The sequence below is a fragment of the Podarcis vaucheri genome (assembly GCF_965113315.1).
Source record: "Podarcis vaucheri genome assembly, chromosome: 8".
In the NCBI taxonomy this organism is placed as follows: Eukaryota; Metazoa; Chordata; class Lepidosauria; order Squamata; family Lacertidae; genus Podarcis; species Podarcis vaucheri.
Genome location: NC_138766.1, coordinates 44,679,828 through 44,695,873, shown reverse-complemented (window position 1 = coordinate 44,695,873; position 16,046 = coordinate 44,679,828). Strand labels below are relative to the sequence as shown.

Sequence of the window (16,046 nt, the reverse complement as noted above, 5' to 3'; positions counted from 1 at the left end):
TGTTGCACATTTTTTTCATCAAATGTTAAATGAAATACATTTTGTTAAATAAAATATATAAATTTCAATAGTACTATCAGAGCAAAAATGACTTCTATATTTTCATTATACTATAATGTAGTTATGACATTGGTTTGTGGATTGAAGTTGGCATATCTCTTTGTCTTTACCTTGTTACTAAAGTAAAACTTAAGAAAATTATTTGGGAAAACCTACCAAAGAAGACAGAAGATATGTGTGGCGTTTATCCAATGTTGATCACCTTCCCTGGTTGAAATGCTTTATGAAATTGGGTCCCAATTTTAAATGTGTACTTTTGGGTACAACATTTGGGTATTACAAAATAGATATTATCCTTGGAGCATGGCTAGTTATAATTACTTTACTTTTTCCTACTAAATACTAGCTAAAGCACATACATAGGCAGACTAACAGCATTGCTGTTGCCTTAAATGACATTTATGCTAGATGTAGAAGATTATTGAAAAACTGCACCATGCATTCTTATATAAACAAATTACCGTATTTTTTGCACCATAACACTCACTTTTTTCCTCCTAAAAAGTAAGGGGAAATGTCTGTGCGTGTTATGGAGGGAATGCCTACGGGTGGCATGCCTACGGATTTTCCTCCTCTAAAAACTACGTGCGTGTTATGGTCAGGTGCGTGTTATAGAGCGAAAAATACGGTAAGTACTTTTTAAAAACCTCATTGAAAGAGTAAAATAATAATAATAATAATTTGTGGCCTGTAGATGGCAGAAAAGCACTTATATCGTCATACACCTTCTCAAATTCACAGATGAAAACACTTTCTTGCTGCTGAGAATGCCAACTTCCACAGTAGAGAAACAGCAAATTTGACAGATAAGTGTCAACAAATGTAAAACATGAAAAACCAAAGAAAGTAAGGAAGGATTTAACAGTAGCTGAACACAGAGAATCTGCCCAGGTGACACCATCCTTTCCTATGAGAGACACATTCCTGTAAGAAATTTGCTTAGGCCCCACTTTGCTCCTCACTTTCAGGCAATTTCCCCACCCTACTGCAGTCCTGTAAAGCACAGCCCACAATGCTTCATAGGCAGCCCTGACCCTCTGAAGATGCTTTTCAGGAGGGTCCAGGCAGCTGCAGGGAAAGAAGGGGAAGATGAGTTGCAGGAGCTGCCTCCCGTTCCCACAACCACTGGATACAACCAAGTATGTCTCTTTAACCCAGCATTTAACATATAAATTTCAAATACTTCACTGCATACTACTTCAGTTATACATTTTGCATCTCACACAACGTGACTCAATCTTTTTGCTGCTTTTTTTTTGTCACAGTCCCATTTACTGAAAGATGCAAATGAAGAATAAGAATAAGAATATCCTACCTGGCATAAAAGTCATCGGGTGGAATAATTTCCTGGAAAAACTGTAACTGGTACAGGTAAAGTCCAATTAAGTGGCCTGCACTGAATATAGCCATTAACACACAGAGACAGCTGAATATCAGCGGATCAAACACTCGGCAACAGGACCACCATGTACACAAACCCAAGAATAAAAAGAAATACACAGCTGAAGTCAGTGATGGCAACATCATTCCTACAGAAAAAAAATGAATGGAGGGCAATTATTCTCTTTTGTACTCATGATATGTCTACAATGTGAAAGCTAAACAAGATTACTAAAAATCAACCTCTTTGAAAATTCAGTTGCTTAAAAAAATCCCTAAGGTCACTTTAACTAAAATCAAATACATTTTTTCTACTTTTATTGAAGTTTATGGGAGACCTGCAAGTAGCTGGATAAAATAATTCATGGTAAGTACATTTCATTCCATCTCAAAATGTGAACTGATTATCTAATTAAAATACAGTGGTACCTCGGGTTAAGTACTTAATTCATTCTGGAGGTCCGTTCTTAACCTGAAACTGTTCTTAACCTGAAGCACCACTTTAGCTAATGGGGCCTCCTGCTGCTGCTGTGCCGCCACTGCATGATTTCTGTTCTCATCTTGAAGCGAAGTTCTTAACCCGAGGTACTATTTCTGGGTTAGCGGAGTCTGTAACCTGAAGCGTATGTAACCCGAGGTACCACTGTAGGTGAGAACATGATTGTGGACTGATATCAATAGGTTCCTCCCATCACCACAAAATCCCCAAGGCATTTATATGAATGATTTATATGTGTCAACTGAAAAGATTACCAGAGATAATTTTAGTTAACCATACCTATATTGCATTTCTGGGGAGTTTTCAGAAAGGAAAATGGGGGGGGGGGGTTGAATATCTGCACATATGCATTCAGTTCTGTCACTACCACTTGAGTTTAAATATTAAATATTCTATTGGGTATCTTTCGCTTTTAAAGACATACACTCTATGACGTGAACACCAAGGTAAATTAAAAAAACACAGCATCTAATGACATTTCAGTTCTTAAATAGACTTAATTTGTCTATAATAGGTTCTAAAATGCTAGAAGTAATGGCTCTACAACTGTATCTAATGCAACAAATTAAGCAACAAAAATTATTTTTTCATGTAAATAAAATCAGCAATATATTTACCTTAACTATGGAAGGGCTAAAATCCCTGTGGGATTTGAGGAACTGTTTAAAAGAGGAGAACCCACCTGTTGTACCAAGTAAAATCGTAACAACAACTTTTCCAGCTGTGGTTATAATATTGCCAATAATCTCCTTCACTTTTGAAGCTATTGAGGCAATTCTACGCAGCAGTTTTAATTTTGTGGTTTCTTCAGATTCTTCTTCCCCATGTTCTGCATCATCCAAGTCTTCATATATTAATGCATCATCTGCCTCTAGTCTCTCCCCTTCATTCTGAAAATAAGAGAAAATTACAAATGAGGAATGATGTTCTTTTGCTATACTTCATGCTTTCAAATCTCAGCACTGGTTTGCAGCTTTAGTCCTTTCTATGTACTTTCCAGACAGCTAAAGTCACCAACATGCCAGGAGGACTCCAGTGGTGCAAGGTAATTTTAGACCCTGGACTTAATGGTTTAATGCTACACACATAGAGAGAGATATCAGACAGATATATATTATTATTTCAGCACAAAATAAAGTTGTTTTGTTTCCTTGTTCCCATCCTGTAACTGCCACATGATGTTTCATAAATGCTTCTAGATTTGATACGTTAGAGGAAAAGACAAACGAAATACAGTTTACCAACCCCGATTAAAAAATGAAAGCTCTGAGCATGTGCAAGATTGTATTTTAAAGTCACTTAAATCATAGCAAACTAAAGACATTGCACTACTGTTGTCAGACTCCAAGGACTGAAGCTTCAGCAGGTTTGTATAAGGATTCAGTTCAAATTCAACTGAATCCAGGAGATTATCCTCATTTCACCATTCTATCTCATTCTCCTAGTCTGCTGCTTGGGTTCCTGGCTAGCCTTCCAAATTTCATGTCTGTCAAAAACCCCAAGTTTCTTGCAATTCCACCATCCAAGTATCGTGACATCATCACTACTGGTACTTCATAGTATGTTCTGCTACTGAGATGCCCTGATAGTTTAGTTGGTTTGTTTTTTCCTTGAGGTGCCTCTGGAATGCAACAGCCTTCCTCTGTCCATGCTCTGACCCCTGCAACACCCAGGGCTGCAGAAACCTCTCTCATTAGTGCTGCCCCAAATAGCTACTCAGGGGTTGCCCAGCAGGGAAACACGCAATTAATCATTCTCCATATCACTCCTCAAACTTGTACAAAGACATGTAAATGGGAAATGTATACCCACAAAAACACAAAATATAAATGTGAAATTGATTCAATGTGTATGTATGCATATGTGTGTGTAACAGGCATCTATTTCCCACTTCTGTTTGGGGCACTTTCCAAACCCATCTTACATGTCTGTCTCCTACCCAAATCCTTCCTCTCTTTGCCTCTCCTTTCACCTATTAGATGTCCCACACTTTCTCATACAGCAGGAAGAGCCTCTTAATCCCGAGCCTAATATACTGAGCTGTTATTTAGTCCATGCCATATGGATACTACTACCTTAGGCCACATTATCTAGAGCGCATACAAATAAAAAAAGGGATAAAATGGCAAGTGCATCTGGCTGAGAACAATGCCCCAAAGAAGGATCTTTCTGGGAGACTCCAAATTCTATTGCGCAGCTAAGTCCCAAGCCTCCCATGAAGTAGATCAGAAACCTTGTTTGATATTAACAAAACCCTTCCCTTGTTTTATAGAGTTATTAAGTGATATTATAACATGGATTCATTTCGCCTATATGTAGAAGTGTTGCTCTTTGAATTAAAATGGCCAAAATATGTCTTTCTACACAGTACTGGGGTACAAGATGGCAAAAAGAAAATTAAATGTATTATTTGGTTCTTCAATCACTGGGGTAAGCTTGGAAACTCAACATTAAAAAAATAAAATAAAAAACCTGTCAAATGCAGATAAAGTACAGACAGGAAACATCACTACTTCTATAGCAGCTGTGACTGCTACTACTGTGCTCAGAGCCAGAATGTCCATTAGTTATGTTTGAGGCTGCTTTATTAACATCCAGCTTTTAATGTTTCCTCTGATACAGTATAAACATTGATGTGCTGAGATAGCCTCTCAGATCTCATTGACACATGCACCAGCAAGCTGCCCTGGTGAGAATTAAAATCCATTCATGCAATCCATTCTTGTGTTGTACTGAGTGCTTTGAGTAGGACATCCATAAACATACCATACAATAAAACTTGGATTGCCTGGAAGAAATAGAAATATGTTGTTATCATCATTAACATTTTAATGAGTCAACAATGTTATTGTTGGAATCAGTTGAACCACTACAGTCTGCAATGAATCAATCAAACAAAAAAGTCTAGCATAGTATACTAATTGTTTTAACTCCATGAGCTTTCACAGCTGGACTGGTAAGCTTACACAACAGGCTCTCTCAGGGATACAGGTGCTTCCTTAAGATATCTGCTTTATTCATGTTAGACAAATTGCCTTCTTTGAAGATATTGTATTTCCTTCCAGATACAAGTTGAGCATTGAATCTTTGCAAATTATTCTCGACCCTTGATAATGGGTTTTAGGTTTCTGTTTTTCTGTTTATAAATTTTCAAAAAATAGCCACAAGACCAAAGAATAATTCAGGCACAGTTTGTACTTACTGTCCACCTATTAACAGTTTACACAGTGTTGACAGCTGAACTGGCAATTTTAAAATGCATTTAAGAATTATATGTAAAAATGCCTTTCAAAACAAATGGCTTTAAACAAATAACCAGATTGATACACTGTTTTAATAGAAAGCAGCATTTTCTATTAAATTGTTATATAATAACAATGTTTTACAAAGCGGCAGAATTCAACAGAAAATTGTATGCATGGCGTAGAATTCTGCAGGACGGTGATGACTGACATGCAAGTGTTTCAACAGAATGCCCGTGCCTTGAACAGCAGATAGTTTAACAGCTCTGGGCATCAAGACGAATGGTTCACATTTTCAGAAAAGTCAGTAAATGAAAATGCTTTAAAAAGCAGTGTGCTATTGTCTTTGGTTAACCATCCATTTAAATAAAAAGAGATTAAGATTGCTCTTTTTCCATCCACAGTTTTTTTTTAATTCTACACTGTCAGACTCAGACGAGCACTGCCCTTCGGGTGCAGGAGAATAATCAGTTCCCTCTTGAAAGAGGAAGAATATTTAAAGAATCTTTGGCTCTCTCCAAATAACTCCCAAAGAAGCTTGACACAAGCATGGCAGTGTTTCCCCCCACATCACTTTTTGACTGTACTGAAATAATAAGGAATGGAAGTGAATATGATATTTCTAAACCAGCATAAAGGCCCTTTTATACTAGCTCCATGTGCAGCTTTGTTTGCTGATTCCCGCCTCTCCTCCCAAATTTAGCAGCAATGTTGTAAATCACAAATGAAGGAGCAGTCTCCCAAACAGCATGCTGCATTAGGAGCCTCTAATGCATGTTCATTTCAGAACCCAAATCAATTAAGGGCAACCATAGGATGCTGGGCATACATCAATGCCAAACCTAAATGCAATATTTATCAGTTCCACATCCTTACTCAGTGGAACAGCTTCTGAAGGGCAAAGTGAAAACAAAAAACAAAACAAAAACTACACTCTTTTGAAACTCATTAATATGTTGGGGGGTGGGAATAGAATTTCAATATTAAACCATTTCAGTATTTTACTTCTTTCCTTGCAGCAAAGCTTGATTGGTGCCTATCTACAATTTTTAAATCTTTGTTTTTTGAAATATTATTGACCTAAATTATTGTGCGTGGTGAAGAGTATTCTATGAACTTCCTCACCGTCTTCTCTGCACAAGAGTATGTATAGCTGAGTTGAAACTTCTTGGAATATACTTGGGGGGGGGAGGGATTTCTGAGATTTTTCAGTTAGTCAGCTTCCTGGGAGAAGGTAGCCACTTTGTAGAATCTTAACACATTTTTGTGTGTGAGAGGCCTTTGTTATTCCCTTCCCAATCAGCCACCACGCTGCAATTACACTACAGCCCAGGCATTGTGAAGGATGCAAAATGGCAGCTGGTCTGTCAGCACGGCTGCTGCTGTTGCCACTTGCAGCAACAGGAGAAAAAACCTTAGGGAGGAGAAGAAACTGCTGATGGTGAATTCCTTTCCCAACAAACCATTAGGAGAAATTCTTTCCCCTCTGATGAAATTCAGGACATGGCTCCACCATAAATAAGGGGGAGAAACTAGAGTCCATCAGTGCACAGCCCTAGACACACATATACTGGTAAAATGTAACGGATCATTCCCTGTGCATATTTTGGAATGTTACCTGCAATAAAATAGGAGTAATTTCAAAAAGCCTCATAACCTTATATGGTAATATGGAATCAACTTTCACACTTACTTGTGAACACAAACACATTTACTGGAGAACATGATGATTTGATCCAGAATACTTGGGTTAAACAGAAAGCAGTATGTGTTGTGTTGTTGTTGTTGCTGCTGCTGCTATTATTATTCATGGAATCATCAACTGTTGCAATTTTTATAGGAAAACTGGTCACAATACACTTCTATCATATGCTGATAAAAAAACAACAACCTTGAGATGGCTAATTCAGCATCTACAAACACTACCCAATCAATGGATTTGGAATACTGTATGTGACAATTATACCAAGATGTGAAACTGAGATGACATCTGGACCTGTTCACAGACCGCTTGCTTTCTAAGAAGCAGTCTAGACATGATGACAACACAACTGTGTCTTTCAGAATTGGGTAACTGCCCACTCTACTACATTCAAGTTGTAATGGTATGTATGGAATTCAGTGGAGCTATACTGATGGTTTCAATACCAAAGAGGAGTACGTAGCCCTCTCCCAAACGAAATAAACAGTATACAGAACAAGAGAAAACCAGGAACCTATGAGGCCACTATGCTAATCACAATGGGAAGAGCAAGGTTTCAGGAAGGCAGCCCAAATTAGGTGCAGAATAAAAAAATCTAGCAGCATAAGGAAAGAACACACCTATATACATGACTTGCTATAGTCCAGGGTCACTTTACAGTTCATAGTAATACCAGCTGAGATGGAAATAGTTTGGACTGCTTGATAGATTTGCTGCTGCTGCTAGAGGACTGTTGAGGAAGAGTTGAAGATGTTTCTCTCAGCACCAAATGAAACTCTCAACAGAAAAAGAAGTAATTTGGGGATGAAGCATGCAAGAAAAGGAAAGATTCACTGCCTTCTCCCACCTATCTATGCTGTGCTTTAACTTTATAGGAAATATGCAACTCATATCCTGACAATGTGTTGTGCTGCCAAAATATCTACTTTGCCCTGAGCAGAACTTTTAAGGAATAAGCTTAAAAAGTAAGACTAAACAATAATGAACAAAATTGCAATACAAAACAAAGCACATATTACTGGTTTAGATCAACAGAAAGTTAAAGATATGAAATCTTATCCGATTAATTGTCTTCATTTCAAGGTTTTTACTAATTTGGGCTATTTATCCACATGGCTGTAAAAGAAACTAAATTTGTTCCAAAACCCCTTCAACAGTTAATACGACATCTGCACCAAATCAGTATCTTAATTCTTGCTTGCAGCTGTGAAGTTAAATGTTCTCTCTCTTGCTTTTTTCACCTTCTACACCTTTTGAATCGCATTGTACTTCACAGAGCCTGCAGTCTGGGCATTTCTCCAGCTGAATTCACCTGCTTTAAATTGTCTAAGCCCTAATAAAAAGGGCCTGCAGACAAGCTTGCTCTAAATGTGCAACCATTTAAGAGTGGTAATGAACTGGATAGCAGCCTAGGAGCATGTAGAATTTTAAAACTTTATAATTCAATACTAATTAAAAACACACCCTTGGCTCGTTGCAGGACTGCATTTCTCCTGTCCACTAATTTCCCCGCTCCCTCTAGTCCAGTTCATATGTGTTCTGGATAAATGTATGCTTTCCTTGTGGTTACAATGAAGCACTAGGGATGAAAACCTACATATTCCCACTGAACATTCACCAGAGAGCTTGCGACTAGCACCATTATGTCTTGTCAGCTATGTTATGAGATCTACTAAGGGGTTATTGATAGCTGTCTATAAGTGAAGAGCCTTTTCACCCAAAGCCTTGCCAAAACCCAAATCTCTTTCTTGAAGAATCCAATGATGGACAATAGCCCTTGGACAACAGAGACGCAGTGCCTTCCTTTGGCACCACCCTCACCCCTCTAACAACACACCTCTTTGTTTCCTTCCCGCCACTCCAGTCTCACTCTTTCCTCTTATCCATACTCTCTTCCCTCCTTAAAGCTAAAACAAATATTATAATGTGGGAATTGTAGTGATATTTATGTATACTGGACAGTTGCTTTAAAACAAAGTGTAAATGTGCCTAATTACTTCACTGATTATACTGTGCTTTTGTTGATAGTTTTATACCTTTCAAGCTGTGCTAAATCAGTCACGGGGGCTGCAATTCCAAACATACCCAAAAGTAAAAATGCTGGGATTTTTAAAATTAAATTTTTAATATAGCATACATAGGTTTTCATAAAATTGAATGAAAGGGCTTTGCTAAAGTAGGCTTAGTGGATACAAAGCACTAGGCCTACTTTAGCACTATGCTTCCTCTTCCTTCTTGACCTCCCTATTGTCTTTCCCCAGCTCTCCTTTCTGCTACCTGTGACAATCTTGTGGGCCCTTTCCTCCCTGTCCCCCTTCACCTATTATGATTCTCCTTCCTATGATACTCTCATCCCACAGAGATATAAAGAGTTAAGCATACTACATTCCACCTTAAATTCAGCTTGTGGGGCAGGTGGCTGTTGTGGAGAAAAACACAGACCTCTAGCAGGGCTAATTGGGCCATGGCTGGAAGGTTTTCTGTGCCTGCATTATAACTACATATGTTTTAAGAGTCTAGCTGAGTTTCTGCCATGAGATAACAGGTTGTTGGACCAGGCATAAGGCAGCTAACCAGCATGCCACATGACCAGCTCATGCCATTTCCTCAACTGCATAAGAGCTTCTCATAGCGAGCACAGCTGCAGCACACACAGAAGGGATGAGGCTAGCGACTGCCACCTTAAGCTCCATTTTATGGGCTATTTGTTTGCACAGGAGCCAGGAAACATGCTTATGTAATCCCGTTTAAAAATACTTACAGTGAGGAGTTTTATGGAAGAATGTGAAGATCTTTTTATTTACACAACTGCTTCCCCCACATTCACTGAAATGCCACACTATAGTAGAACAGAGTTCCATAAATTGAAATACTGCCTAAATTACCTATTAAAAATGGATATGTGGAACTGAATTAAACTCCACTGTGACACAAAAAAGTATTTTAAAGGTAAACTTTATTCTAAGTCAAAATGCAATGATTCCATTAAACAATATCCTACCATTTTAATATATGCTTAAGGCATTTATATATGAACAATTTCATGTAAAACCACATGAATCCTGGTACAACCAGCTGCACTGCAGATTGCTTTGAGCTACTTTAGAAATAAAAGATCCTACTTAACACCACAATCTCTCCAATTTTAGGCAATATTTTCCAATTAATTATACTTAACGCACATTGCCACACCACAACTTATGCTTCCTATAACGTAATTTTTGACCTTTTCAAACTTTAAACGCTCCCAATGATTAGGTTGCAAGCTGGTCTCATCATCCATCTCTCAAAAACCTTAGGGATAAAATGTTATGTCCTCAACTAAGAGTGTCATTGACTACATAGCATATTCTCCTGCTCTTTGTATGTTCCTTCTCCACCCTTGCACCAGGTGGAGAAGTATGAATGCCAGGCAATGTGGACCACGGGAATATGAGAATCTGCCTGATACAGAGTCAGATCACTGGACTATCTAGCTGAGTAAGTCTAAATTGACCAAAGCAACTCTTTAGGTTAGATATTTCACACCATGGCAACCTGATCCTTTGGTGATGCTAGGAAGTCCTCTACAAATACACTATATACTTTGTCCCCTGGGTTTTCTTGGGGTATCAGTGTTTTGAAAAACTTTTGTTTAATTCTAATTTAATTGCACTCCAAGAAAAAGAGGTATTTTAAAATATAGGATAGAGAATATACAAACATACCATGTCTTCATTTTCAAACTGTGTGTTATACTGTCCTGCATCTTCTTGCGCTGCTTTTTGAACAATGTTTCTGCAGACAAGCCATATGGTAAGGCTGGCAATGAACATACCAATATCAGGAACAAAAATTCGGATCCCATTGCCAGCATCTGCCCCTTTGACACTGTATAGAATTAAAAGAGGGGGGAAATGCATGTTAGTTCTTATTCCATTACTCAAACCTAGCTTAACATTTCAATATAAGGAAAATCTTGATACGTTTTTGCATTATTCTTCATGATTTTGTACCTGAACCAGCAGGGCTTTGTTTTCCCCCGTGGAATATGTAGTGGAGAAGGCTGTGGTGCACATACTACCTTGCTTACTCTCACAGGTGCGCCCCACCACTTCTGAGTTCACAGTAATGTAATCCAAGTGTAACACAAGTGATATTGGCTTGCAGCAATGTTTAACTTCAGAGATAATTTCCAGCCTCTGAGGTCCTACAAATGCTGTCACAATACCTATGGACACCTGGTTCATTAGTGCAGATGTCACATTTCATTTTTCCAAACTATAATTGAAACCACAGTTTGAAGAGAGTCTGAAAACCATGATTTGGCCATTAGTCCTAACCATGATTTCCCAATTTAGAAGTCACATAAAAAAGAAACCAGAAATGGTACCAAGAATCCCAAGAATCTAAAATGAGCCACCATTGTTTGCACTAATCTTCACTTAGAGATGAAATAAAATGTGTTCCAAACAAACTTGCAAACAATTGTCCACTCTCCTCACCCCTCCCTCCACGAGTCCTAGATAATATTCCCAAACCACTTTGCCATGTTTTTATTTGATCAGGCACAGAACCAGTATATGTAGGGCAAATATAAAGTTCCAAATACCTGAGACAGCCAACCATAGCTGACCCTGGTATTTCTTCAATTTATTTATTTTTAACGTGCCACACTGAAGGAAATAAGAGGAGTCACCATCATCTTAATTCCCCCAGAATGCCTCTGGCTGGGCACTGACATGACATTGTAGGGTGATTCTATGTCACGGTCAGGCAGTATTGTTGGGAAATTTATATGGTGGCAACTCTGGTCACCTGGTTTACCCTCCCATTGCTGGGTAAAGCTGAGAAAAGAGCCAGATGGTTGGAGCCAACATTACTTTCAGTGCCGCCACTGATGGCTGATGCTACCTGCCCTCACTACCTCATAAGGGGGCAACAGAGTTCTTAAGAATCACCAGGAACCTTTCTTTCAAAAAGTTTTTTTGCTGCTGTGAAATGGCAGCAACGGCAGAAGCAGAACTTTCACTATACAGGCTTCCAACTGCCCACCTTGTTTTCCTCTCCACAGAGACTGGCACATTGTGAAGAAACCAGCATAGCAGTCAGAAACCAGTGGAATAAGAGGTGTGCTGCTGAGTAAGTAAGTAAGATTGGCCCATGGGATGGAGGTTCCCCACCACTATGCTTTTAAGAGATGCAGCAAAAAACAAACAAAAACCCCACACCTTCTAAATAGACAGAAAAACCACCTAAAGGGAGATTAGAGCTCTGCCTGCACAACAGAAACATGTTGAGGAGGGATTGGAGGGGTGGGGTGGGACAACAGGCTGGGGAGAAAGGATGAACATGGGGATTTATGTAGGAGAGGGCCGTATTGTCAAGCACTGTGTGAATACCCTCTCCAACTCCCCTCTAAGTTGTTATTTGCCTTGCATTGGGAAATAGATACCGCTGTTTGTCAGCTCAGATGTCACACCAAGCCATGGTTTACAGAAACCACACGGGTGATGAAGAGCAAGTTAGCTACACTTTGGTCCCCACTGATTTAAATGGGAACAAGTGTGACTAGCTTAGTCTGGATACAACCTTAAGTGTGAAAACCAGTTTCATACCAAGGCTCCATGTTCTTATTTGCCAACCAATTAAAAAACATAGTTGGTCAATTCAGTACATGCTTATTAAAGTGGGTGTTGGGGGAGATAAATATGGGAAGGTACAATGTAAAGTTATGCGGTACATAAGATTTCACTTTCTTTACCTATAAAATTGCTCTTCAAAGAGAACATATGCATTTCAGATATGGCCTCGGAATGTTGTTTTAATCTTCAGAAGCATTTTATTTGATCAGGCCACTGAACCTTCTGAGTATAACTTCTGTCGCAATGAATAGTTAAATACTGACTAGGTGAAAATCTCATCCCAAACTACCTGGAGGGCTTGGGAAATGTATTGCAAGATACTGTGGTATTCTTTGCAATTCAGTACTTGAATTAAATGAGAATGTTATCTTTATGATTTTTGGTGATGTCTCACACGTTCTTTAATAAGTAACAGAGCATAAATTTTGCTCTTGCAGCAGCTGACATACTGTATGTGTCAATGACTACAGTTAGACAGACTAGAACCTTTAAAGTAAGGGTCAGTTCACACAATCTGTAAAAGGAAATTCTTTTTTTAAAAGTTTAAATTATTGTAGAAATCAGATTTATGCATGTGCATCTAAGTGCTTGTGTGTGTGTGTGTGTGTGTGTGTGTGTGCGTGCGCGCGCACACACACACACACACACGCTACATCTGTTCTATGGCCTTTTCCGATTAGCTCTTAGTTTCAAATCATTTATTACAAAGTGGATTTCAGAGCAAGGGTGGGGAATCTTTTCTGGATAGCAGGTTAGACTCTTATTTCCCCTCCCCTAGGAGCCTAATTTGTCAAGGGGGTGTACGAAAACTTCACAAAAGGGAGAAGTCCAGCATGCAGGCAGTGCTTTTGAAGGGCAACTTCTCCATCCCATCCAATCCCTCTACTCCCCAATTGGAATGGGAGAAGGAAAAAAAAGTTGTATTTTGAAAACATTGCCTGCATGCAAGTAGCCAATATTTGAAACCGGCACCTTCTTGAAATGGCTTTCAAGCATCCCCCAATGCTCCTTTTTGATGCTCAAACAGAAGAGGTGGGATGTATGAAAGTTCCTTGAACCCTGTGCTTCTACCCATTGGCTGATGTCATATGGGATATCAGCTGATTGACAAGTGGGCCTCATGGGACACCTGGAGGGGGAGATTGGCCCACAGGTTGTTTTAGACTGATTTAGGCAAAAATCCATACATCACACAGACACACGCCTGTCCCTTTGAGCTACAAATCAGAATCAGTTCATTTTCTACTGGTATATAATTTATCTTTGGAAATTTCTAAATTCTTTGCCTCAGAGTTCTCTTAAAGTTTCCTACACCTTTTATACTTGTACTTTATCTCCCTCCCCCAACCACCAGTTTCTTTCATCTCTCTTCCATTTACATTCTCTTCTTCTTCCAGTACTTTTCCTCAGTGCTTTTTTCTAGAGAAAATGGTGGCGAACTCACCACCTCAGTTGCCAACCCAGACACCAATGCCATCTTGAAACTAAAATCACATGACAGAATGCCAGGCTCGCCAATCACTGTTCATCTCCCCCCGCCAACTGATCAGGCTGCTTCCGCTGCCATCCTGCACACCTCACTGCTTGGGGAGTGAGGAGGCTTCTTGGACAATGCAGGGCAAAACAAGGATATCCATTCCCCTCATGTTTATTCCTAGTTTATATATAATACATAAATAAATAGTAACCTTATATCTTATGTTCTCATTTCCTTCCAACATCTCCTTCCCCAAATGAGAGAGACCCACTTTCCTTCTCTCCCCCATTCATAAAGTTTTCTGTCTCTCAGCCACCTTCACTCGGCATGCAAGGCGCTGCTGTTGCTGGTAACTGGTCCGACTAAAGTGCTGTGGCCTGGCTAGAGTAGAGAGGGGGAGGGAAGTAAGGAAGCACTGGGCAGGCTGTGGCACTGAAAATGGTCCAAGGTCCACTAGCAGATCCCACTACAGTGGTACCTCGGATTACATACGCTTCAGCTTACATATGCTTCAGGTTACAGACTACGCTAACCCAGAAATAGTACCTTGGGTTAAGAACTTTGTTTCAGGATGAGAACAGAAATCTTGCTCTGGTGGCGTGGTGGCAGCAGGACGCCCCATTAGCTAAAGTGGTGCTTCAGGTTAAGAACAGTTTCAGGTTAAGAACAGACCTCCAGAACGAATTAAGTACTTAACCCGAGGTACCACTGTACACTGTTTAAGAAACACTGCTCTAGGCAATGTGGACATTTTAATAATTGTATTAAGAACTGGAAACTATAGCTGTTCATCATATAGTATAAAGCTGTTTGTTCACTTGGGTTCAATTAACATCATTAACATATTCCTAAGATTGTTGAGCTAGACATATTCATATCTACAAAAGAGGAGAGAGAGAGAGAAAAAGGCTCCTTTGTCTTCAGCTGTAATTACTCTTCTGATTCATTTGCAATTCCAGTGCGTGCACACAGGGTAAAATTGTACATGTAGCTGGAGATGCGTCTGGACTTCATGTTACAGTCACTCACGCTGCTGAATTGGCAGGCTGCATTCCCCTCCAGCTGTATGAATGGCTTCAGCAGAATCTTCAAAGATGCCTCAAGCTGCACTCAGGGTTCATGCACGTATCTTTCCAGAGTTACAGCCATTTGCAATCTTATGCTCAAGTTACATTCCCTGTGCCAATGAAGCACAGTGCTTCATCAGCAGAAAAAAAATATGTTGCCAGTGCAATGACACTCTGGCATCAGTGGATGCGACTGCAGAGTGATGTGCGGGGGAAGCAGAAGGTAGGACAACAGGAATCTTGGGTGCTATTCTGGTTGTGCTAACACTAACACAAAAGGATTTGGCCCATCCTCTCCCCATGCATACCCCACACCTTGTTTTGTTGTGTTACATTTTGAACACAATTCATTGGGTGAAATAAGAAATAAGAACGTAAGGATCTGCCACCTAACTACATTGTGCTCTGCATTTGTCTGCAAGACAGTTCCAAAACATGGGCACAAGAACAAGCAAATGCTAACCCCCTCTCCCTTGCAAAAAAAGGCCATGCCACCACCACACAGAATATACCTTAGTTCTGGGGCAGTGACAAAAACTTTTTAATGCATCATAACAATATATTTTAATTCCCAATATTTTGATGTAGAAAAAGTTTTGTCTTCTGAAGTAAAACACAGGGAGAAATCAGAGAAGTATAAAGTGCATAACATTAAAAAAAAACTTGGCGCAGACTTTAGCAAGCATAAAACTTCCAAGTTTCTTGAAAAATATGCAAAGCCTTAATAATTACTCATATATTTTCAAACCAAACGCACATCTCACTCTCTCTAGACAGCTATATTGTGAAACGGGGGGGGGGGGCTGTTTGGCAAAAGTGTTCACCCACATATCAACCCAACATTTGCCAAATGTTTGCTTTCCAAACATCATTATGCTATTTAACAACTTAAATGCACGTGCCAAGGTTGGCAGCCTCATTACTGACATAAAGCATGCAACATTTATAGGACTGTGCTGCATACAAAAAGCAGACTTGTGCCAAATGTGAATTCG

The 16,046-nt window shown here is 39.4% G+C and overlaps 1 protein-coding gene across 5 annotated transcripts in view; it reads right to left on the bottom strand.

Moving 5' to 3' along the window:
• Positions 1 to 16,046, bottom strand: part of PIEZO2 (piezo type mechanosensitive ion channel component 2) — a 211,056-nt gene that overhangs the window by 81,967 nt on the left and 113,043 nt on the right. For all 5 annotated transcript variants that reach the window (XM_082234898.1, XM_082234901.1, XM_082234902.1 and 2 more), the window contains exons 5-7: positions 10,591 to 10,753; positions 2,622 to 2,829; positions 1,376 to 1,589 (exon numbers count right to left, since the gene is read on the bottom strand). In XM_082234898.1, the coding sequence (XP_082091024.1) occupies positions 1,376 to 1,589; positions 2,622 to 2,829; positions 10,591 to 10,753 (585 nt within the window). The remainder of the gene's footprint in view (positions 1 to 1,375; positions 1,590 to 2,621; positions 2,830 to 10,590; positions 10,754 to 16,046) is intronic.